The 24,865-nt window shown below is 40.2% G+C and overlaps 1 protein-coding gene across 1 annotated transcript in view; it reads left to right on the top strand.

Annotated features, from left to right (window-relative positions):
- Positions 1-13,554: 13,554 nt before the first annotated feature.
- The window catches only part of trabd2a (TraB domain containing 2A), a 59,806-nt gene continuing 48,495 nt past the window's right edge, over positions 13,555-24,865 (top strand). Inside the window, exons 1-2 of the mRNA XM_080866795.1 lie at positions 13,555-14,279; positions 15,603-16,163. Coding sequence (XP_080722921.1) covers positions 14,175-14,279; positions 15,603-16,163 — 666 coding nt within the window. The 5' untranslated portion in view covers positions 13,555-14,174. The remainder of the gene's footprint in view (positions 14,280-15,602; positions 16,164-24,865) is intronic.

The following is a 24,865-nucleotide window of genomic DNA, read 5'->3' as shown; positions in this document are numbered from 1 at the left end:
TTCTATCGTCAGCACAGAAACAGCATGTCACATCATAAACATGAGTGGTTAACATGCAGAAAAATGTTTGAAATGTTTTAAGTGGGATTCGCACAGGACTGCAAAAAGTCTTGAGCCAGGCCTCATTTCTTTCTTCATTTTGTTTTGAAAATTTAAAGCATGTGTAGGTATTTCAAGGTACATTGAAATACAGTATATAAGGCAACACAGAGCTTGTACAATTCTAACGAGCTTGTAAGTCAATTTTTGGTATGAGCGCCTTTATTCTTCAACACAGCCTAAAGTCTCTTAGGCAGCTTTCTTTTTGTTTCTTCAAGTAGTCTCCAGGTGTAGTTCTCTGGACTTCTTAAAGGACATTCAAAGCTCTTCTTTGGCTGCTTTTTGTTTTGACCTCTGTGAAGATGATCCCACACTGCTTCAGTAATCTTGAGGTCTGGGCTTTGGGGAGGCCAATCTATGACTGATTGTGTTCCATTGTGTGTGTGTTTTCTGTCCAAGTATGCTTTTATTGCATTGGTAATGTGTTTGGGATCACTGTCAGTGTGAGAAATGAAGCCAATCAGATGCTTTCCTGGTCGATCAAAATGCAATGGCCTGAAATGCTGTTCCAAACCATGACAGAGCCTGATGCTGATGACAATTTTAACCAAAAACGTCAAATTTGAATTCATGACTCCCGTCCAGTTCTTGTGTAATTTGGCAACCTCAGTCTTTTCTCCCTGTTTTCCTTCCACAAGACTGGAACTGAGATTAAAAAGCTCAATGATCAACTGAAGGTCCAGGTGGATTTTTTCCTGTTTCTTAAGAATGTGACTTTGGATACTGTTCATCTGTTGTAGACAGTTTTTAATGCCTGCTACTTTTTCTTTGCCCTCCACTTTCCTCAAATTTCTTAATTGCACATACAGATCAGAGATGTGCTGAGATATGCTAAGTTTTTGGCTAATAGCTCTTTGGGACTCACATTGTTGATGTAAAAATACAATGTTATACCTATTTAAACTGTGTAATCTTTGGGATGATGTGTTTTTGTAACAAAACAAAGTGCCCAAAGATGCAATTTAAGGTCAGTTAAAAGGTCTGGACTGTAAATGAGTGCAAAAGTAGCCAATGCCCAAAGAAAAGCTTTGAATGACCTTCAGAAAGCCTGGAGAACAAGACCACTTTAAAATGACAAGAAAGTCTGGCTCCTTGGAAACAAAACATTAAGAAAGAAAAAAAAACCCCCCAGTGCTCTTGCTTTTTAAAAATCTTTGTCCTCGAGAGGCTCTAAGCTGCGTAAGTACATTACATGAACATTAACCTTTACACCATGTATAAGTAATCAAGTTCAGGTACTGCAGATAGTACACACACACACACACACACACAGGTCAACAGGGAGCAGAAATCCACCGGGCCAGAGGGATAAACGTCTGAGTGATCTCCATGGTTTTTGAGCCAGAGTGAGTCACACTGGGCGCCGTGACCACTAAATCAAAGAGCTGTTTGAACAGCTGCATTCCTTCACACCCCTTCATCCTCTCATTCTCTTGATGTGCAGTAATTCTAATTCTGGCTTTGCTGCTGACCCAATCCCTGTCCCCTTTCCATGTTCTGGTGTGATGGAGATCAAACTTAATGGAAAAGGAGTGCAAGCAAGTTTAGTCATCCTCTGATAATGAAAAGGTGTCTGTTTGAGTTCCAGTGTGATGATGAGACAGAGAAAGTGCAGCAGATTTATGGACACATGACAGCCTGAGTGAGTCGACCTGCCGTTGCTTTTCACATATACAGCTGCCCTCCTCCACACTCATTTACTGTTAGGCCTTTAGTTTTCAGTGACAGGCGTGGTAATTGGAGCGGTATGGACAAATCTCATACTGAAACAATTCTTTTGTTTTAGGTTTCTGACATTTTACTGTTTCAGTATCAGAATCAGAATCAGAATCAGAATACTTTATTGATCCCTGGGGGAAATTATTTTTTGTTACAGTGCTCCATTTTAAACCAACATTAAGACAAGACAGACAATACACTAACTAAGAATAGTACAATATATACATATATATACATACATACATACATAAGTCACTCATAAATAAATAGTTGGAAAAGAAACATGTGTAGTTGTAGCAGCAAACAGTGTGTTAAGTGGATGCGTTGTACAGTACTACCTAATATTACTGTGCAATCATGTGTAATGATTATATTAATGTTTCTGTTCAATATTTCCTCCACGTTCCTGCCCCGATTTTTAACTTGCATGCTTAGGGTGATGATCCTGATCACTAGGCCAGTTTTATTCTACTCTGCATGAGTATTTAGCAACATAAACAACTTATCAGTAAAGTCTGGCATTTGACATTGTTCCTCCTACTTTGGGGGCCTACAAGTTCAACTTCAGGCCATGCAAACTATGTTACATCTGGCATTTAGTGATAGATCCTGAAAAAGAAATGAAGCATCACAGTTTCTCCATTAAAGTGTCATCTTTGAAGTCATCTGTTAACAGGACCAAACAGAGATGCTTACACTGGCGGTTTCAGGTGGTAGTTTCAGGTGGCTCTTCATTTTGAGAAGTTGTTAGCTTTTTTTTTTTAATGTAGGTATTTCCTATTGTTATTCACACTGCCTGAAATAAAACAGTGGTTTAAAAGAGAGAGCTAGGGGAACATTTAAGAAACATGTGCGTATTTAATATCCCACCATTATGACTGCATCCTTAGTGAGTATTTGTTGCTACAATCTCAGGAGAATCTTTTGGAAAATTGAAATGTAACTCTGAAACAAGTCATTTTTAAAAAATCTGCTTCAAACCTGAGGAGGAAAAAACACTGAAGGAGTAGTGCCTGCTGCAGCACTAATTCAAAACAGATGAGGTCTCTCAGCTACCATACTGGATTATAGGTTGACTTCTGTAATGATTCATCAGCATGGTGGACCCTGCAGGCTCTGGGATGGGTTTCATTGGTCTTAGTTTTGCTTTATTTCTTATCAAGTTGCTTTGCAGTTCTGTATTTTTATTTTTGAGTCTTGTTTTATTTAACAACATAATTAAAACCAAAGCAAGTGTGGATACAACATGTAATGTATGTAAAAGATGGACGTACCACTGTGCTGTCACCTTTTGGACTTTGTATTTTGAAGCCTTAGCATCAGTGTTTTGATCTGATGGTTGAGTTCATTTAATTTCAGCCTCAAAGAAAATGGATGAATAAATTTTTTTCCACAATCATTCTAAACAAAATACCCTGCAAATAAAAAATGAAAAGAAAAATACATTAAAACTTCTTAATCTAGGTGTTTTTAATGAGATTGCCTCACCTAACACATATCGTGTATTTTTACATGTTCATTTCCCAAGAAATTGAAATCTTAAATCAGACCATGCCATTTGAAATCCCAAACTTTCTATTGTGTGATATAAAATTAACAGTTTAAATGACAGTTTTAGTGATTTTACCAACATCCAAAATAATGCTCTTTTATATGTGTTTATTTTTTTAAAGAAAAGATTATCTGTTTCACTATACACAAGTCCGTGAGGAGAGGAAGCACGTTGAGCAGGTACACAGGCTGAGAGAAGACAGCGCTAATAAAAAGGGTAATCAGGGAATTGAACACAGGAGGGAAACACAGGTGAAACAAATAAAAACGGTCATGCAAGGGGAGAAATATTAAATGGAACAAACAGGAGACAAATAAAAAATAAAACAGATAAAAGTAATTAACAAATACAGAGGTAGATAGTCAGCAACTTTACAGTGAGGAAAACACCGAGGGAGCTTGTTTCCACCACTTTTTTTTTTTTTTCACAGTGGTGGAAACAAACATGACTTTTGGCCAATGCCAATAAGTTACAATTTCCAGCCATTATCCCAAAACTCAACCCACCAACTCAAATTTCTGAGAAAGTAACTTGACATGTTGTGTTATCAAGTCGAAACTCTGACATAATAACCCCAAACCTCAACTCATTGAAGACAAACTTTTTTTTCATAGCGGCAGTAACGACCTTTCCTAAAAAACTGCAATTCACAAAATCCAAAAACACTATACAAACCTCAGAAGAAGAAAAAAACACATCGATTTGAAACTAGAGTTCAAGGCCACAAAGAAAGTGTCCAGTAAGGTCACAGATCATCTTAGTGGTAGAGTCATCCTCCGGCTAACTTCCATGCAGGAAACCCTCCTTGCAAACAGAGAAGCCGCACCCGTCAGTATTAAACCAAAAGTGCAGATTTAAGATCTTGTCACCTTCACCTTTTGTGTCACAGTCGTAACCACACTTTGATTGGTTCTTCATTAACTTTTTTAAAGATTTTTTTTTGACTTGGTATAAATGCAATCCTCTACATATGTTTTTAAGTCAAGTTATTTAGCAACAATTCTTTGAGAATCAGAAAACTACTTCAAATTGTCACACGATCAACATTTTTCTGCTTTTTTACACCTAAGGAAAACCACACCGCACGAATGTGAGTCAAATATGAAAAACGTGAAAAACAGAGTTCAACAACAAACACTGAGAGGAAGGTGGTCGGGTGATGAACAATTACGAACATAAGCTGGGATCAGAGCTTTGGATCAAGTATACAAGGTATGTGTGTCTGCCCACAGATCCGCCGGGACACCCTGGATTCCAGTAAGTGCTTTTTACCCTGAACACCACTTCTGCCTTTGAAGCTGTGACTAAAGGCTCAGTCACACAACCACTTCCATCACAGCTAACCATACAGTCATGCCTTTTCTGCTGTCTGTGCCATTTGCCATTAATGTCATGTTTGTTTTTGAAACGCGAAACTATAGATGTTTACAAGTACCAGATAATTAAATGTGCTGTGACTATCAAACACAACCATCATGTGGTTTGTGTCCCTGCTAAAACTAGAAACTCTGTGTTGAGAAGTCACAGATTAGAATAGATGGGATTACTGTAAGCAGAGCAAAACAGCAGGACAAATTATCATGTCATAGGAAGAAAATGTGTGTGTTTTTCTTTCTTTTTCTTTCCAAAACCCAAAAAGATGTCATTATAAAAGTCAAATATCTGTGCAATAAAGTCATATTTTCTCTGCCTGACGAAGACAAATACCCTCCAGGACTCATTTATAAATACTCTAAATGACTCTGATTGTATCACAATTTTATATGACCACCTCAAACACAGGACACAACCTAGATCAGGATTTGCCTGTAGAGGACATTCCACAAGGTACCTCTGTGTGGTTTGTATAGTTAATAAAAACTATGAGTCACCATCTAGATTGTAAAAAAAATTAAGAAGTCTCTTTCAGTAAGAATATACCCAAATGACCTAAAATACCTTTACCCTAAATAGCACAGACAGACTACAGGCTTTGTTACTTTCCTGGGCATCTTCTGAGTCCTGTGTTTACCAAAAATATACCAGATCTATAACAGGTAAACAGATGAAGTGAAGCAATCAATGAGGGAAAAAAAAGCCATGTTGTGACAAACAGTTTAACATCCACAGCCTTGTTTTTTATTTTATGCTATCTTGTTAGCACACAAACTGTCCCTCAGCCTCTGGATCTTCTGTTTGGTCTAGTTTCTGTAAGAGAGACATAATGAAGTCTGTCTTTGTATATGATCTGTCTGACATCTATGTATTACTCACTTCTGATCTAACTTGATCGACTGATGTTCAAAGTGGTAAACAGAGATGGGCAGTAACGCATTACGTGTAACGCGTTACTGTAATCTGATTACTTTTTTCAGGTAACGAGTAAAGTAAGGGATTACTATTGCAAAAACGGTAATTAGATTACCGTTACTTTCCCGTAGGAACGCTGCGTTACTGCGTTACTAAAACCGTGATTTTTTTTGCGAGAATGTCTCATGACAGTGACGTAAGCGAGTGCGACGTTCGTGGCAACAGCTGTGTGCAGATCAACAATGGATCATATATCGAGTTCAATTCAGTTAAATTCAATTCAATTTTATTTATATAGTGCCAAATCACAACAAAAGTCGCCTCAAGGCGCTTCATAGATACAGGGAAAAACCCAACAATCATATGACCCCCTATGAGCAAGCACTTTGGCGACAGTGGGAAGGAAAAACTCCCTTTTAACAGGAAGAAACCTCCGGCAGAACCAGGCTCAGGGAGGGGCGGGGCCATCTGCTGCGACCGGTTGGGGTGAGAGAAGGAAGACAGGATAAAAGACATGCTGTGGAAGAGAGACCGAGGTTAATAACAGATATGATTCAATGCAGAGAGGTCTGTTAAGTGCAGGAGAGAGTATGAGCGTGCAGCGTTTAAAGCGTGGAAGTACTGACCTTACTTTGAGTTTGATTCCATAAAAAGTGACAAAAACATTAGTGTCCATTGTGCGTGGGAAGAATACTTCTTTTTACAGCGGAAAAAAAACCCCCTAAACGTCCAAGCAAGCACCGAGTGCGCTACGACGTAATGGGAAACTCACAGAGAAACTCGCGGATTCTTCCACTGACCGCTGCGGCACACCTGCACCAGGGTAAACCTCCGCCTACCCCACTCCTGCTTTACAGGTGAAACTAGAGCAAAAGGACCGCTGAGTCTTTGACTTTATTTATTTTCTGCTGTGTTTTACTTGCATCTATTTGAAAGACTGAGTGTAAACACAAAAAAATATTTTTTATGTGCTGGAATGTGCAGAAAATAGGTTTAAATGTTAAACTAATTTCTTCCAGTCAGAGAATGTTGCATATAATTAAATTTTTGCTTGATGCATGAAGTTAAAAGGTTAAAACTAATAAAACAAGTTTTAAAAAGAGACTTTTCCATTTGATTACATTTTGTATGATGGATTATGCAGAAAAAGTAGAATTGGGCAGAAAGATCTATCGCTTTATCACCTATTCAGGTTGTAAATCGTGTTTTTAAAAAGTAACTAAGTAATTAATTACTTTTGAAAATAAGTAATCAGTAAAGTAACGGGATTACTTTTTTGGGGAAGTAATCGGTAATTAGTTACTGATTACTTTTTTTAAGTAACTTGACCAACACTGGTGGTAAGTTTAATTGATCCAGTGAGACTTTGGCATGAACATCTGCATCTGCAGCCATTAAAGGAGGGAGATGGTATTGGAAGGTCACTTCTGGTCTGGCTCATTTGTTATTGAATCATCTATAGGAGCTCAGAGGACAATCAATAAATCATTTATCACCCTTTTTTAAATAATAAATTCGAATGAAAATATTATTTTAAACTTCACAAAACTCTTTGAAAACTAAAAGTCTTCATCTGTAACTTGAAAATGTCTGAGGCTAAAAACGAAATATAATGTGTACTATATATATATCCTGTGGCTTAATATTTTATGAGAATATCAAAACTTCTCTCATATCTGCACATAAAGCTCCACTCCAGGTTTAACTGAACACAATCTGCTTTGTATAATAATGTGTGTTGGAAATAAAAGCCAGCCACCTCCACTAAAACCACATAGACCATTTTCACGCATGAACTGCCGCTCTGAACTTGTCTAGACATTACCACACAAAGGTACACGTGACAACACTTGGGACAGTCTTTAATCTGCCAGCTCCCTAGTAAAAAGTCCATGTGATGCCTGATTGGGCTGATGTGAAAAATATCAAGCAGGTAACTGTCCCGAGAAATCCCAGCTCGCGAGTGGGAGTCATGTCTCCTGGGTCCTGCAGGCTTTATCTGGGCCCCTACGTGCCTAAACCGAAGAAATCTTTGGAGTGAGAACATCTCCAAAGATTACTGTGCTAAATATCAAAAAGGGCATATTTGGATAATTTATCAGCCGGATTCCTCCAACATTATCTGGAGGTCATGTGTGAAAATGTCTACAGGCAGGCAATGCAAGCATGGAGGCAATCAGGCATCTGCCAGCACACAAGCCGCAGATACTAGAGCCAGGTCTTTTCAATTAGACACAATAAGACAGTGGTTTATATGACTGACCATCTGTAATCGGACAATTACTGGAACTGCATATGCAGTCCATATGATTCTCATCTCTTCCTGTTCTTTTTTTCGTGCCTGATTCAACACTTCATCAAAATGTGCTTTCCACTACCAATATCCACAGTTTAGGTCAGCTATTTTTCTCCCTGACTGATTACAGCTCAGGACAGGCCCTGGTTTCCCATCTAGAATCATCTGTGGATTTGCCAAAACCTCGTTCAAGTTAACTGAACTGTTCCTACATCACAGCTGTAGTCCTTCTGTCCCGCAGGTACTTGTCTACTTCTTCTGGAGGCCTCTAGGTCAGCCAAGCCCAAATGGTCTTCTTTTTCAGCTTGACAGCTTCCTTCATCATCGGTGTCCCCTTGATGATTCTTAGTTTGCAGCTCCAACAGGCGCTGACAGCCTACTGACCACAATTCAAGTAACCACCAGCACTGGGTCCAAACGTGGCTTTCTTTGCTTCCATGTCTCTAACATCCTCACAGTGTATCCAAAAATGTCCCGTGGAGGAAAAATGTGCCACAACTACATGTTAGCTGTTCACCCACCCAAGTGTCCAAGAAATCGCACCTCATATCTGATGATACAATCAGAAAGTCAAGCTTTGAACTTTGACCTTAAGTGTTTTGCTGCAAATAAGTAAGCCTGTGATTGCTAATAAGGTGTTTCTAGCACCGGAACCCAACCATGAGGTCTCACAAACATTCAGGAATATTCTCCAGAGACAAAACACACAACTCAGGTATAGTGTCCATTGGGCACCAGAGGCCACAACAAACTCTGGAAAATGGAACTGCAGGAGAATGGAGGCATAAGCCAGACAACTCAACTACTCAACCTCCCACACCAGCACGGGGTACTTCCCCAGCAGAGTGGTTAGCATGGTTCCATCTCACAGACGAAAAGTTCCACACCCAGGTTTCGCTGTTTAACGAGCCCTAGTGGATTTCAGTGGAGAGACCCATCTCCAAACAGGACATGTTTTGTTTATGTTTTTATGCATTCTTCTTTTGACCCAATATAAACTTCTTCTTCTTCTTTTTATTTGTTATATCTTGTTCATGGTGTTTCCACACACACACACACACACACACACACACACACACACACACACACACACACACACACACACACACACACACACACAGTGGGGAAAAAAAGTATTTAGTCAGTCACCGATTGTGCAAGTTCCCCCACCTAAAATGATGACAGAGGTCAGTAATTTGCACCAGAGGTACACTTCAACTGTGAGAGACAGAATGTGAAAAAAAAAATCCATGAATCCACATGGTAGGATTTGTAAAGAATTTATTCGTAAATCAGGGTGGAAAATAAGTATTTGGTCAATAACAAAAATACAACTCAATACTTTGTAACATAACCTTTGTTGGCAATAACAGAGGTCAAACGTTTACTATAGGTCTTTACCAGGTTTGCACACACAGTAGCTGGTATTTTGGCCCATTCCTCCATGCAGATCTTCTCGAGAGCAGTGATGTTTTGGGGCTGTCGCCGAGCAACACGGACTTTCAACTCCCGCCACAGATTTTCTATGGGGTTGAGGTCTGGAGACTGGCTAGGCCACTCCAGGACTTTCAAATGCTTCTTACGGAGCCACTCCTTTGTTGCCCGGGCGGTGTGTTTTGGATCATTGTCATGTTGGAAGACCCAGCCTCGTTTCATCTTCAAAGTTCTCACTGATGGAAGGAGGTTTTGGCTCAAAATCTCACGATACATGGCCCCATTCATTCTGTCCTTAACACGGATCAGTCGTCCTGTCCCCTTGGCAGAAAAACAGCCCCATAGCATGATGTTTCCACCCCCATGCTTCACAGTAGGTATGGTGTTCTTGGGATGCAACTCAGTATTCTTCTTCCTCCAAACACGACGAGTTGAGTTTATACCAAAAAGTTCTACTTTGGTTTCATCTGACCACATGACATTCTCCCAATCCTCTGCTGTATCATCCATGTGCTCTCTGGCAAACTTCAGACAGGCCTGGACATGCACTGGCTTCAGCAGCGGAACACGTCTGGCACTGCGGGATTTGATTCCCTGCCGTTGTAGTGTGTTACTGATGGTGACCTTTGTTACTTTGGTCCCAGCTCTCTGCAGGTCATTCACCAGGTCCCCCCGTGTGGTTCTGGGATCTTTGCTCACCGTTCTCATGATCATTTTGACCCCACGGGATGAGATCTTGCGTGGAGCCCCAGATCGAGGGAGATTATCAGTGGTCTTGTATGTCTTCCATTTTCTGATGATTGCTCCCACAGTTGATTTTTTCACACCAAGCTGCTTGCCTATTGTAGATTCACTCTTCCCAGTCTGGTGCAGGTCTACAATACTTTTCCTGGTGTCCTTCGAAAGCTCTTTGGTCTTGGCCATAGCGGAGTTTGGAGTCTGACTGTTTGAGGCTGTGGACAGGTGTCTTTTATACAGATGATGAGTTCAAACAGGTGCCATTCATACAGGTAATGAGTGGGGGACAGAAAAGCTTCTTACAGAAGACGTTACAGGTCTGTGAGAGCCAGAGATTTTCCTTGTTTGAGGTGACCAAATACTTATTTTCCACCCTAATTTACGAATAAATTCTTTACAAATCCTACCATGTGGATTCATGGATTTTTTTTTCACATTCTGTCTCTCACAGTTGAAGTGTACCTCTGGTGCAAATTACTGACCTCTGTCATCATTTTAGGTGGGGGAACTTGCACAATCGGTGGCTGACTAAATACTATTTTGCCCCACTGTTTATATATATATATATATACAACACCCAGCACGCCCCTGCGGGCGGTTTATCCTTCAAGCTCGGGTCCTCTACCAGAGGCCTGGGAGCTTGAGGGTCCTGCGCAGTATCTTAGCTGTTCCCAGGACTGCGCTCTTCTGGACAGAGATCTCCGATGTTGTTCCCGGGATCTGCTGGAGCCACTCGCCTAGCTTGGGAGTCACCGCACCTAGTGCGGTGACTCCCACTAGACTCCCACTATATATATATATATATATATATATATATATATGATATTCTTTTCTCATTTTGCAATATTGTTGCATTAGAAAACAAAAACCCCCAAACAGTGTTGTATGAGTCACCTGTCAGGATCAAATGCATTCACCACCCCATCTGTAAAAATGAAACATATGTGGTCATTTCCATACTGTGAGACGCTTTTGAAGATTTTTCTAAAGAGGCCGAATCGGATGTTTGCTCAGGATCTCTCAGAAGACCCCAGTTCTGTTTGATCTTCATAAACAAAGCCACTTTAAAGTGGAAATATACAGATGTAATGTTGCATCTGTATTGACAGGAGGTCACTGAAATCCATTCCAGATTTCAAACAGACTTACTGCACTCAACTTGAACAAAATATTGTCAGTGTTTTTTGGAGTATTCAAAATTAATTTAACTAATAAAACTGTGGATTACTGGTTTAACATTTAGTTCACTTGTGCAAAAAATCTGACCATAAAACCAAATCATCTTTAAAGTCACCTGGTAAGGTTTAACTTATATCATTACAATAAAAAAAACATTTTTCAACCCACAAGAACATAAAACTAGGTGCGTTTAATCTCCCCACATGCTGGTGTGTCATATGGTTTTTAGTTGCAAAGGTATTTTGCACTGACGTGACATTTTTAGCAACGTGTTAGTTAATCTCTGAGGAGTCATGAACCCCAGACTTCATTCTGATCCTCGCTCCAAGCGAGGTACTAAAACTGTGACTTCTGCTGCAATAAAAAACCATAAAAAGCACACGTTAAGGGCTCTTACACCAGGCATGCCATATGTGATGCTACATTGAGCTGGGGAGGATGATCGAACAGCCTTTGCCAGATAAAAAACAGGTGTGTGCTTAGTCGCACACAGATGATGTTCTTTTAATCTTCATACAGATGCACAGAACAAATGATCAAACACACACATGCGTGCACGCACACACACACACACACGCACACACACACACATTCGAAGTTGTTTTCGCTTCTCTCAATGTGTCCTGCCAACAGATTGGACAAATTAGCTTAAGATAAAGATCATTTCCAGTAGATTGTTTATGTACATGATTGACAGTTTCCTGTTAGTCACTAACATCATTAGACAAATGCAGCAATGTTCAGAAATGAGTGAAGTCGAAATGGATCGAAAATAGCACGAGTAACCATGTGTTATAATTTATATTTACAATTCTGGATTCTAAAAAGATGGTGAGAATGATCTCCAAACTATCTTTGGGCAGAATAAACTCAGAGGGACCGGCTTCTTTCTCAACGTAACACTCTGTCTGACACCGCTGCTTCTTTTCTGTCTTTACTTTTCTGGACTGAATTTGTCGTCTCACCCTTCATCCTATCTTCCATCCTCTCTGCTTCCTTTTTCTCCTTCAGTCCAGTTCTGGAACTTGCAGAAACGACTCTATCCACTAGGAGGCGCTTTAACCGATATTGGTAAAATTGGTTTATTTACACACAGCTATGCAAAAACACAGCAGATTATTAGTGTACCAAGGGGAAATGTATGCACATGCAGCCACATATCTGATTATCATCATTCACTGCTAAATGATTTAAACGGATTTAAATCGCACGAGTCAACGCTGTCAATTACATTCGGTGAGCTTGACTCCGTGAGCTTAATGTCTTGCACTGTTGAAACCAATTATCATGCAAGACACTTTTCTCTCTCTCTCTCCAGCCGGTTCTATTTGTATGCAAACAGCAAGCGACAGAAATCGGGCCCCGGGGTCGTTCCTCGCGTCAATAAACCATTTCGTATTTACTCAGACGTCTGAAAACATCAACATGTGTTCACTGCCCCCGTGTGAACCAGGGGTTTCGAGCCAGAGCGCACAGATCGGCCTCGAGACGCAGATATAAACCTCAAGGCCTTACTTAGGAAATTCAGTCAAAAACTGCTAAAACATTAGAAAATGTAAAGCTGTGTTGGATCTAATGATAATACGACCTAATAAATATATAAAAATAGGTTACAAATACATTTTCTGCGTGGACCCTGAATAGTAAAAATGTCATATTGGTAGTCCTTATTTATTCAGGGCGAGGTGACTGACCTTTTCTCAGCTGCTGCATGTCTCTGCTGGCCTTTCATGAAAAGGTGAAGCTCTGCGGTTTCCTTGTCTGTCCCAGATGTAAGCCAGTGTTATGGCAGGTTTTCTCATGCGAATGCCTCCTGTTTGTAAGGCATTAAGGACTAGAACATGATAATCTATCCACGGGATCTCGAGCGGCACCCAAAAAAACAATGCCTTTGGGGCCTGCTTCTCTAGGGCGACAAAAAGAGACCTCATCAGTCTAACGATAATTGAAATCAGGGATAAATGCTGTAATCAGTGTAGCTTTTGTTAATCACACATATCGGTGATAAATTGCTCTTGATTTAAGTCTGGTAAAGGTATGCACACTGAATTCATTGACATATGAATTGTGATCGACGAGGTGACGTTTAATCAGATTACTGTATGTGAGTGTGAGAGAGAAAGCGAGAGAGAGAGAGAGAGAGAGAGAGAGAGAGAGAGAGAAAGGAAAGGGTGGACTGCAGCAGGGTGGTGGCGGTGGGGTTTATGCAGACAACCTGGGGGAGGGGGTGGGGTGGTAGGTGCTCATTCACACACGTCAGAGAGAGAGAAAGAGAGACGCAGAAACAAACAGTGCACGTCTCCGTGGATAGACGGAGCAGTGTGCGCAAAAGTTTGGGGTTTTTAAATATCTATCTGGCAAGTGCAGCTTCGTGCACCACGCTCACATTCACCGAACCAGACATCAGGAAAACAGAGGTCAAAACGTAATCCCGAGTTTTATTCTGATGTTTAGCTTCAGGTGCTGGCACGGCGTGGACCTGTTGCTTCAACTTTTGCAGGCAACTTTTGGATAAACTCGCGCAGTTTTTCTTGCCAGAAGGGAGTACAGAGAGGGGAGTGTGTGTCTGTTGGAGGGGGATCCAACATGACCAGCAGTGAGAGGATGATGTGACCCTGTGTAGACTCCTATGACCGCCTCTCTCTCTCTCTCAGACACACGTGAAGCGGCAGCGTCGAGTCCAGGAGGCTGAAGTCAACATGATTCTGTCCGGCGGTTTATCGGATACTTGTCATCTCATTTTACGTGACCGCACGGAGCCCAAGCTGTGGAAGTAGGACTTGGTCCATGCTTTTTTGGTATAGTTGCTGCAAACACCTTGTGGTAGAGTAAACACAGGCCACCGTGCACGGTTTGGAGACGGCTACGATGCGGGGCACTTTGGGCGCATTCATTCAGTCCTGCCTCATACTGTTGGTCCGAGCAGACCAGTGGAGGCTGAAGGACTCCGCCAGCTGCGAGCTGAACAGGAAAGTAAGTTGTATGAAGAGAGTGTATGAGTGATCACACTGTTTCAGTTTGCAACAGTGTTGCTTTTTGTGTCTTTTCATTTGCTTTTAATTTTGCACTTTTTGCATAACAGATAAAATAGTTGATCTCAGACTGGACCTGTCTTGGATTTAGTTTTTTTTTACTTAAACCCTCCGAGGGTTTTATAACTTGTAAAATCAGCCCAGTTTGTTTTTTGTGCAACTACTCACTTATCGTCATTATTTGTTTAATTAATAAATTGATGATCTGATCTTTGAAATCTGAAAAAAAGCTTCCAAATCTCTAATGTAGCTTTAACTTGAAAACTAACAATCTTACAAAGAAGTGGATTGCCTACAATTTTCTGTCAGCTAATCAATGAACTATTTCTTTTAACACTCCTTTTGTGTATTGGGATTGTGTTATTTGTAGATCTTTATCTAATCTACAAAAAGATGTGTGCATTCATAAAAATAACCTTTCAGTCTCTTTGCGAGTAGTCTTCTTGTAACACCGTTCATCATACCCCAGAGTAACTCAGACCAATTTGAGGTCAGATCCAGCAGCAACAGGAAGGAAAACATTCAGGGCAACAGCCTGTAGTCTGACAGTCACTGACATGTGTATTGTTCATTTGACACTTGGGCTCTAAGTGGCCTGTTAATAAGTCATTATCAGCATGTTAGTGGTCTGTCTAATAAACAGCCACTCACAGACAAAGAGGCAGTTGGTGTCAGACAGGCTGTAATGTAAACATAATGGAAAGACTGTAAATTTGCCCCTTTGTTTCTTTCTCGCTTGTTTTCCTATGTTTTTTTCTTTTCTTAGAGTTGCTATTGTTTAGGTGCTACGTGCTTGGGTGATAATTTGATTACTTGAGCAACTCACAATTAGAATTAATTAGACAATCAGGAATCTCCTACATTAAGGATTTCTATATTTCATGAGATTGTGGTTTAGGACTATCGAACAAACATAAAAAGTAAAATATTTAGCACGTTATTATGAACCACTCAGTTTATGTTTGTTTGTGGTTACTGTGTGGAGTTTACGTGTTCTCCACATGTCTGTCTACACTGGCCTCCTCCTGCACTCCAAACACATACATGGGATTTAGTTAATTGATGATTCTAAATTGTGAATGTTTGTCTGTCTCCGTGTGTGATTAGCGACGTGTTCAGGATCTATCTTGCCTCTCGCCCTATCACACTAGGGATAGGCTGCAGACCTTCTGTGACCCTGAATTGGATAAGTGGAAGAGGGCCCATGAACGGGTCTGTCTATCTTGATTGTAGCTTTGCTAATATTTTTTTCTTGTACCCACAGCAAACTGACCTAAACTCCTTCCTGTGGATGATCAAACGGGACCCTCCTTCATATTTCTACGGTACAATCCATGTTCCCTACACACGTGTTTGGGACTTTATCCCAGAAAATTCCAAGCAGGCCTTCCAGGAGAGCAATATTGTCTACTTTGAGTTGGACCTAACAGACCCTTACACCATCTCAGCTCTGACCAGCTGTCAGCTGCTTCCTCAAGGTGAGAACCTGCAGGATGTATTACCCAGAGACATTTACAGGAGGCTTAAAAGACACCTTGAGTATGTAAAGCTCATGATGCCTTCTTGGATGACCCCGGATCAGAGAGGGAAGGGACTCTACGCAGACTACCTCTTCAATGCCATCGCTGGGAACTGGGAGAGGAAGCGACCCGTTTGGGTGATGCTGATGGTGAACTCGTTAACCGAGGCAGACATTAAGACGAGAGGGGTGCCGGTGCTGGACCTGTATCTGGCCCAAGAGGCGGAGAGGATGAGGAAGAGAACAGGAGCTGTCGAGAAGGTGGAGGAACAGTGCCATCCACTCAATGGGCTCAACTTCTCCCAGGTTAGTTAGAGAGATGTACTTCTTCATACCGTCTCATCTTTGCTTGTGTGAAAGTGTCAATATTGCAAAAATAACAGAAACACAGTGGTACAGCTGTAATCCTACAGCAGAGACTGTTTCAGATAAATTACACATGATGAGGAGAGTGAGGTGGACACATTGAAGCAATGCTATTTCCCAAACCTACAGTTACAATTTACACAAGCATAAAAAGGTCGCTGGGCTATAATTATCTCCATAGTCAACATTTAATGTGTAGCAGCACATAAGTTTCTAATAACTTCCACAGAGGAGTGATCAACTGATTGGACTTTTAAGATAAACATTATTTTAAGATGTGTGCTTTATCTGAACGCGATTATGTCTTTTCGAGTCTGAACAACATCCATCTCATGCTGATGATGCCAAATGATGTGATGTTACATGAAGCAGCTGGTGGGTTCAGGCTTCAGCCTTCATGCATCAGGCTTGCTTGTTTCAATAAACATCAACCTCCCCCCCCAACACTCTCATATATTGTAAAATACATCAGCATAAGACACTAGTATGTGTAATATAAATGATTGAGACTGTCCCTTTCCCTCTTTTCCCATAGCTTATGTGGAGAAAGGTGTGGTGTGAGTAATCAGCTGTATAAACATCCAAGCGCTTGTTTTTTACATCCTTTTGTTATTAAGAAAAAATGGATTCTAATAACTCAAGTCTGAAATCATCAGAAAAAAGGGAACCTTGTTCCTCAAACCTCTCTCACAGCCTTTCTGTTTATCTGTCTGTGCCCCTCGGTGACCCTTTCAGCATTACAAACATGTCTCAAAGACAGCAGCCACTATGAAATCATGTCGCATATTACTGTGGAATTTCTGCCAATGCTGGCCGGGAGTTAGAGGGATTACACCATTTAGCCTAACACCCAGAAGCTTAAATTGTTGTTATTTTAAAGGACGCCCTGTTGGCCACCATAAGTCTCAACTCAAACCACCCAACACCACTTATATAAGCATTCTCTAGAGATGGAAACAAGGGTTTTAATAATCTCACAGCACATATAATCAGTCATATGTAAAATGAATTATGCTTTTTTACTTGTTGGTGTAGGCAGTTTAATAGAAATCTTTTTTCCCCATGGCAGTGCTTACATCTTAATAAACACATGGCGTGTGAGTGATAGATGACAGTTACTGTGAAAGCATTTTTTCCCTCTCACTGAGGTAAGATGATTAGCTTGTGCTCTAAACATCTAAGACTGATTTAAGAATGGCTTTGAATAACTGTGAGTGTTTTTGATTAGAGTCCTCTAATAAATAAGAACTACAGGAGTATCAGCTAATTGCTAACCCCTTTCTAGAAAGCATGCTTTTTTCGTAATTAGACAAAATATCCAATGGCCAGTGGATATATTAATATAGTTTCGATATTTCCAGGAAATCTGCAATAATGATATTTATGACACTTTAGAAAAAATATGTTTTATTTGTTATTGCAGCTTGCAGCCAGTGACATTGATTTCTGCTACCAAAATTTCCATTTTCAATTCGTTGTTGTCACTGATTACAAGCTATGTAATTTGAAGTGAGAACCTACTGCTACAAGCTCCCAGCAGCTTTAGCTGAACTCTAAAAAGTCTGTCAGCGTAGCAACTAATAGTTCCCACTGCACACAGCAGGCAAGAATAAACAGCCAAACTTAACTCAACTGTTCCGCATAGACGAGACACAGTTATTTACAATATCTTAACTCAGGCACTACAATAATTAAACTTCTGGGCGCACACATCAGGCACAAACACAGGTGAGCCAATCCATTATAAAAACATTAAAGAGGATTCAGGTATTGCAGCTGTTTAGTCTCTAAAGATACAGCAGTCGGGACATACAACAGGCCTGTTTGCACACTGCTGACTAGAACCTATCAGATTTAGCATATAATACTCGCCCCAAAGCCAGATTTGCACAGCATACAATATGGTCAAATGCCCTTCTGCAGCAAATGTAGGACTGTAAAATCACTGCCTAATAACAATATTAAACTGCAGCAGCTTATAATAGGCCAAAGGGTTACTTTCATCTGCGTGCACAAATATAATACTCCAAAGGTGCTCCGAGGTTTAGGCAATGAATTTCTTCACGAGTTCTACAGAAGAAATTGTCCCAAGTTTTCAAAATGTCTTTGAAGGCATTCATCAGCAACAGGTCTGTGATTTTCATCTGTAATGCATTGAACAGTAACCATGGCGTCACTGGAGAATAATCACTCTGGTGAGGCCAACAGGAACAGTTCTGAGAGTCATCAGGGGGATGATGCTCTATAATATGCTGGTCTTTTGCTGTGCTCTTTTATAAGCTAGCTGATAACAAAACAAGTGTTTTGATATTACTGTCATTTAAAAAAATGCACCATGTTTTAACTATTAGTGGCTACTATGTAAAGTCATTTGACCATGATAGCTGGTGATGTTTAAAGAAAAGAAAAAAACATCATTACTTGGCATTTTTAATATATTACAACTTCCTATCACACATTTCTTAGACAGCTGATAACAGGAACACTCTTGCCACTATAAAGGTTTTTAACACATTTACCTAGGTTTTTTTGGCACTTGGCAGGGGGTGCTGCAGCACCCCTACTTACCACGACCTTGAACAACAGCAAAACTGAGAGGAGCCCAATTCAGAACAAAGTTGAGCCCATTATAATGTAGCAGTTGTGACAAAGCATTATATAAAGTGATGTAACATAAAACAAATGTAAGCATAAAACTAGAAACATAACTGCTTAACACTTTTGTTTAACAGCAATTAAAATAACGGAATCTTAAAACCCTTCAGGAGCTATGTAATATTTTTATGTAATAAAGTAGTAATAAAGCAGAAATTCAAAAATATTTTCTAACCTGTAATTTTGTGTCTTGGGTTGATCATTTTAACTAGTTGGCTAAATCCCACCTTTTCCATCATGTAACAGCATCAGTAATTTCCATCCACCATTTCCTTTTTCTGTCTACTGAGCATGACTAGCAAGTGTTCCAGGGATGCTAGTTGAGTCATTTACTTTATTTACTGTTGGATTGTGTTGGGAGTGGTGAAGCAAGTTTGCCCTTTCCACCTTTAGCAGGATTAGTTTGTTGGAGGTTGCTGAAGTAGCTCCCTATTTAGGTACTACATTACCATCAGAGGCTAGCATTCTGTTATGGCGATATACTGATATTACGGCAGGCTCTGTATCCAATGACCACTGGTATTGGCCCATGTTGGTCTTGTTGACTGATGTCAGAGTATAACTAGCATAACCGGCTATTGTTATCTGTTTCGTCACATCAGTTTTATAAAATGTTTGAAGGGACTGAAAACCTAAACAACTTCATATGTTCTATGATGATTTCTGTGTTGCCCTGGCACAATAATGAAACAAATAACTAACACAAGATAAAGAAAACAGAAGGACATTTTGGTAACAACTAGTTGTCTGAAGTTTGCACTGCTTGTACTGCTCAAATGGTGATTTGGTGTATGCACCTGACATTATCACCAACATTTGCAAAGAAGTTTAAATGCCCAGAATCATTTACGGGAGGTGGCATATCTCCTAATTCATTTCCCGAATCAAAGTTGGCCTGTTATGAAAGACATTGATACTTTGCTTATTTTGTTGTATAGACATGGTTGTTAGACATTATTAATATCAGAGAAAGGTTGCGGGTGGCTGAAATTGGGTTTGTCAACAGACCTGTAAAGTGATTAAACCTTCCATCATCGCAGCTTCCATTTAATTAGGTCCATAAAACCTCCAGAAGGCTCAACAATGGATTGTAGTGTCCTGAAAACAACCCCTGTCCTGATCCTATCAAAACAACACACAGCTTGGCACTCCGTAATTTCCACACTCAGTTTCAGTCTAATCACCAGCAGCTCGACTGACGCCTTCACCCCGCTGGCTTAAAGCAGCCTGCTTTATACCTTTTTTCACAGTTCTGCCTTGTAGTTGAAAAGGGCAATTCCATTTAAAGCCTTTTAGCTCAACTCAACTGTAAGATGTCCAGATAGAGTGTGATGAGTGAGATACACGCTTGGTGAAACAATACTGCCGCCTCAGCCACCAGTCTTGACAGAGATGTTTAATCAGGCTGCAAATAGAGAAGCACATTTATGGTTTGTAATAGTCTCTGTAATGTTTTCACTGGCTATTTGGCTCTGGCATGGAAAATAAAAATATTTAATGCACTGAAACAGTGAAAAGTTCTCTCCTCGTGCCTTTGTTAAGGACAAACCAGCATGTAGGCCTGTTCACTTCCAACAACTCAGATGGGTATGCATTTGAAGTAAAATTGATTTTCAAAGCCACAGTTGATGTAGACATTCTCTTCTTTTGTGAAAAATCAACACAAAACCTTTCCACAGCTGATTGGATGACTGCACCACTAGCTTTATTTCTGACTTTCGCACTGGAAAATCATGGTTGCCCTTCAGGAATTTTACCAAAACCTTGAAGAAGTTTGAGACAAATAGGTTTTGCAATCATGTATAATTGGACATCCAAAGTACATCTTTTAATGGGTTTTGAAGGCTTGGTATTTGTTCTAAGAAATGAAAGAAAAAGAAGGAAAGAATTACACAATCATCTCACTGTCATTTAGTTTTCATAATCTCAACTCTTTCCATAATCAGCTAATGAGCCAGCTTCCTGCCTTCTCTGAATGTATCCAAACAGATAAATTCACAGAGGGGAATGCAAATGACATAATGCAGTCATTTACATATAAAGATAATGCTGTACATTTTGAACAAATCTTTCCCTGAAAGGTTTCAGTGGTTTTGTACTTGAGACATTCACAAAGAGATAAAGTAATTGCATCAAGCAAGGAAATTTGAGCTCTAAAGTATATGAATTTTGAAAAAGTTTAGATGTTGAACTCCTGCATGCAGCAGGAATGCTTCTTGGACCGATGGCTTAGGAAATTTAGAAAAATTACTGGATTCATGGATCTTAAAGGCAGGCAATTTGTTGATACCCTAGAATATTGGTACCCGGTGCAACTTTTTTACATAAAAAAGACAAGATGCGGCTTTTTTTTTGCTTGTCAATATAAATTAAGCACATTTAGGTCATTATTTTCATGCCACAACTTATTATGCTTTCTTTTGTCGCATCTCTAATCTGGCTAAGCATGACTGCTCTTATTCTTGCGTGGTGCCCCTAGTCTTTTGAAGAGCGAGCTCAGCCTTGCCCATTACACTAAGTGAGCTTGTTGAGGACAACAATAGCTGCATGAAGGCTGGCTTTCTCTGTCACTGTTGCTGGATACCCACAAGACATTCCACACCTCAGTGGAGCGGACCTGCTAATGAAAGTGTTGTTTCTTTGCTTCCATCATTGGGTGTAATGGTGCATGGAGAGGTGATGAATGCGGGTCTCAGTGTACGTCTAGGAGAACAGAGAAAGAATTTTTTGAGCCCATTTGGTTCATTCATGACCAGGAGAACAGGGAGAGCTGAGATGCAGACTGAGATCAGTAGAAGAGCCATTAGGGAAGGAAGGCGTGACTCCATCTTCATTAAAGGTATCATGACGTTACCTCTGTTTGACAACCTTGAAACTCCATTTGTGGTATTTTCTTTTCACAAGAACTGACGAGCCACTGAGCTCTGGATGTGCAAGGTTTCATAAGTCGAGGCCTCATGATATCTGAACAAAACCCACATTTATAACATCACAGACTCAGAATGAAGCTGTTTTCTCTTTCGATGGAGCAGTTCAGTTCTCATTAGACTTTCAGTTCGCCTCTCTTCCCTCTTTTTAGGCTCGTCTTTTTTGCCTGAGGAGAAGCATAAGATATTAGAGAGATATTTTACTAAGGAAAGCCAAACACAACTTCTGCCTGATGTGAAATTCAACACGGACAAGGCTCAATAGCACTAGTGATTTTAACCTAATTATCATATCTTCCTGCATGTCTGTAATCCAAGCTGTTTTCACACATGCACATCAGCCCTGAACTTTTTGAGCCATCACCCTGTGGAGGTGCACACGAAAAGCAAATGTAGATCGGATATGATGCCGTCTTTAACCTGCTGTCTCCTTACAAAGTTTCTGTGCTGTTCAATCGAGTCCACTTGAGAATAGCACAGGTCACTGTCAGGTGAGTTCACAGTGAGCGAGTTGGTGTCAAGTGTCCTGCCTCCTGCATACTTTAACCCGGCTGTGCCCTCACCTAAGAAAAAAAACCAGAGTATGTCTTGTAGTGAGAATGTAACCGTTTCAGACCATTGACAGCAGTGTGCTACATTTGAGAAAGTGCAACTTTAGACAGTGTCCCAACCTGATTCACCCAAGAATATCTGAGGTTCACGTGTGAAAATGAATTGCAACTGTTTCTGGCCTCAAATTCAAAAAGGCTTCTTACTGCACTAACGTACCCATTGCATCCTTTTTTTTTTTAAAAAATCTCTACAAAACTGTTTGAACTTTAAATACAATTCTACATTTATGTAAGAGCATCAAAAGGAGATATGGTAACAGAAGTGTGCTGTTACAGGAACATAATACTAAAGAGCAACTACATGAACAAAAAAAGTATTAATGCCCATGGGAGGAGCTTGCCTGTCAAAACCGAATCTATTGTAAGCAATAAACAATATAAATGTTAATTGTTTTGGTAATTTCTCAGCTTTCAGTGTGCTGCTCTGCACAAGACTTTGTCACTTATGCATGAAGCCACACTTCCTCCATGGTTCAGATTAACTGCACAGATATGAGCGCATTCGTAACAGTTTGTCTAACTCTCAACCGGAAAGCAAAGAAATGTATTTCTCAGGGATTTACTGACTAGCATATTCTAGGCCACTAATGATTCAAATGTTCCATCCATCCATTCGCTTCCGCTTATCCTTTTCAGGGTCGCGGGGGGTGCTGGAGCCTATCCCAGCTGTCATAGGGCGAGAGGCGGGGTACACCCTGGACAGGTCGCCAGTTTGTCGCAGGGCCAACACACAGGGACAGACAACCATTCGCACTCACATTCACTCGCACATTCACACCTAGTGGCAATTTGGATTATCCAATTAACCTATCCCCTCAAGCTGCATGTCTTTGGACGGTGGGAGGAAGCCGGAGTACCCGGAGGGAACCCACGCAAACACGGGGAGAACATGCAAACTCCACACAGAAAGACCCTGGACTGATGTTGGAATTGAACTCAGGACCTTCTTGCTGTGCGGCAACAGTGCTAACCACCGTGCCACCAAATTAAAATGGTTTTATTTGAAAAGGAACCATGCATTGTACCAGAATTAGCTTAAGGCTGGCAACTTAAGTTAACTATTTTTATGTAGCCTGGCATCCAGGCTGTTTAGTAGCTTCTACTATTGGACGAGACCTGCCTATGAGTTTTTGTTCAAACATGTTGTGGGGTAAGATTATAGATAAATCTTTTTTTAATTAGATAAATTAAGTTAAAATAATTTAGCTCTTTATCAAAATGCAAAATTCAAAACTATTGCTACACTGCAGGTAATTGTTGGTCACGGAATCAGTGAATCATCATCACTGCGGGCAGGGCAGTGGTATTGGTTTTGGCTGGGAAAACAAAAATTCTTTCGTTTGAGAAACAGAGAACATATGGAGTCATAATGACAGTATTACACAGTAATACACAGGAGCAAATCTGATTAGAGCTCATTTGTCCAACTGAAAAGTCATAGCAGTGAGCATGTGACGAGAAAAATGTCTGTGTGTGCTCTTATGGCTGCAGTCAAAATAAAGGGAAAAGAACAGCATTTTAACATTTTAACCTGCACTTGAATTTATTAGACTCATTACGGTACTCTTGAAGTCGAAGTTAAATGCTCTGCCAAATAATTGTCTTGGCTTAAAGAATATTAATTTGTTATTTTGGAGAAATGATGAATCGTGCATATTTTTAAAATAACTTGCTAAAACGGTTTTGGCAACAAAACATCACTGTTTGAAATATTAAAGGCAAACATGCAGTGCAATTTTCAAAAAGCCAACAAAGCAGATATGGACTGAGCGCAGGAGGACACGATCTAGTGAAAAACATTTATTTACATGCAACCTGTTGCCCAGGTGTTGCAGTGCAGCTGCATGATCTCATTCATATTACAGAAAGTCATTTGTATTCTTATGCCCAGCATTAACTCGAGCATTTCGTCTCTAAATTGTTTATAAAATAATTTATTATCTTGCTTCACTCTACTTTGATCACAGGGAGTAAACTGCACATGTTTAATTACAGCTTGGGGCGTGTTTGTCCAGTGTATATTTTTTCATATAATTGCTTGTATCCGTTTATTATTGCTTGCATGTGCACGTGAATATTTCCATGCACATGTGCACTTCTGTGCTTGTTTGCAGGAGTTGGATATGAATGATGGTTTGTATCTGTGTGTATGCGTAAGTGCATGTTTATGTGCATATACAGCTCTATGGTTGAACTTTGAACATGCCCTTACAGCTTCTTTCCTCGGTTTCATGTCAAATGGCGGTGCTTGATTTCCTCCCCACTGTTGACCAAACAGTCCCGTATTAGATGTCTGGCATTTCCTCAGACATTATCTGTCAATCTGTCTCGATACATGACACCAGAGACAAAGAAGCGGCAACTGTTACTCCCAAATCACTTTACAGATAGAAACTGAAGCCTGGCAACAAGTCAGAAAAGAATACAAATCAAAAATCAGCAGTCTGTA

This window comes from Rhamphochromis sp. 'chilingali' (assembly GCF_963969265.1).
Source record: "Rhamphochromis sp. 'chilingali' genome assembly, chromosome: 2".
Lineage (NCBI taxonomy): Eukaryota > Metazoa > Chordata > Actinopteri > Cichliformes > Cichlidae > Rhamphochromis > Rhamphochromis sp. 'chilingali'.
Note: the sequence above shows the minus strand (reverse complement) of the source record. Positions and strands in the feature narration are given on the sequence as shown.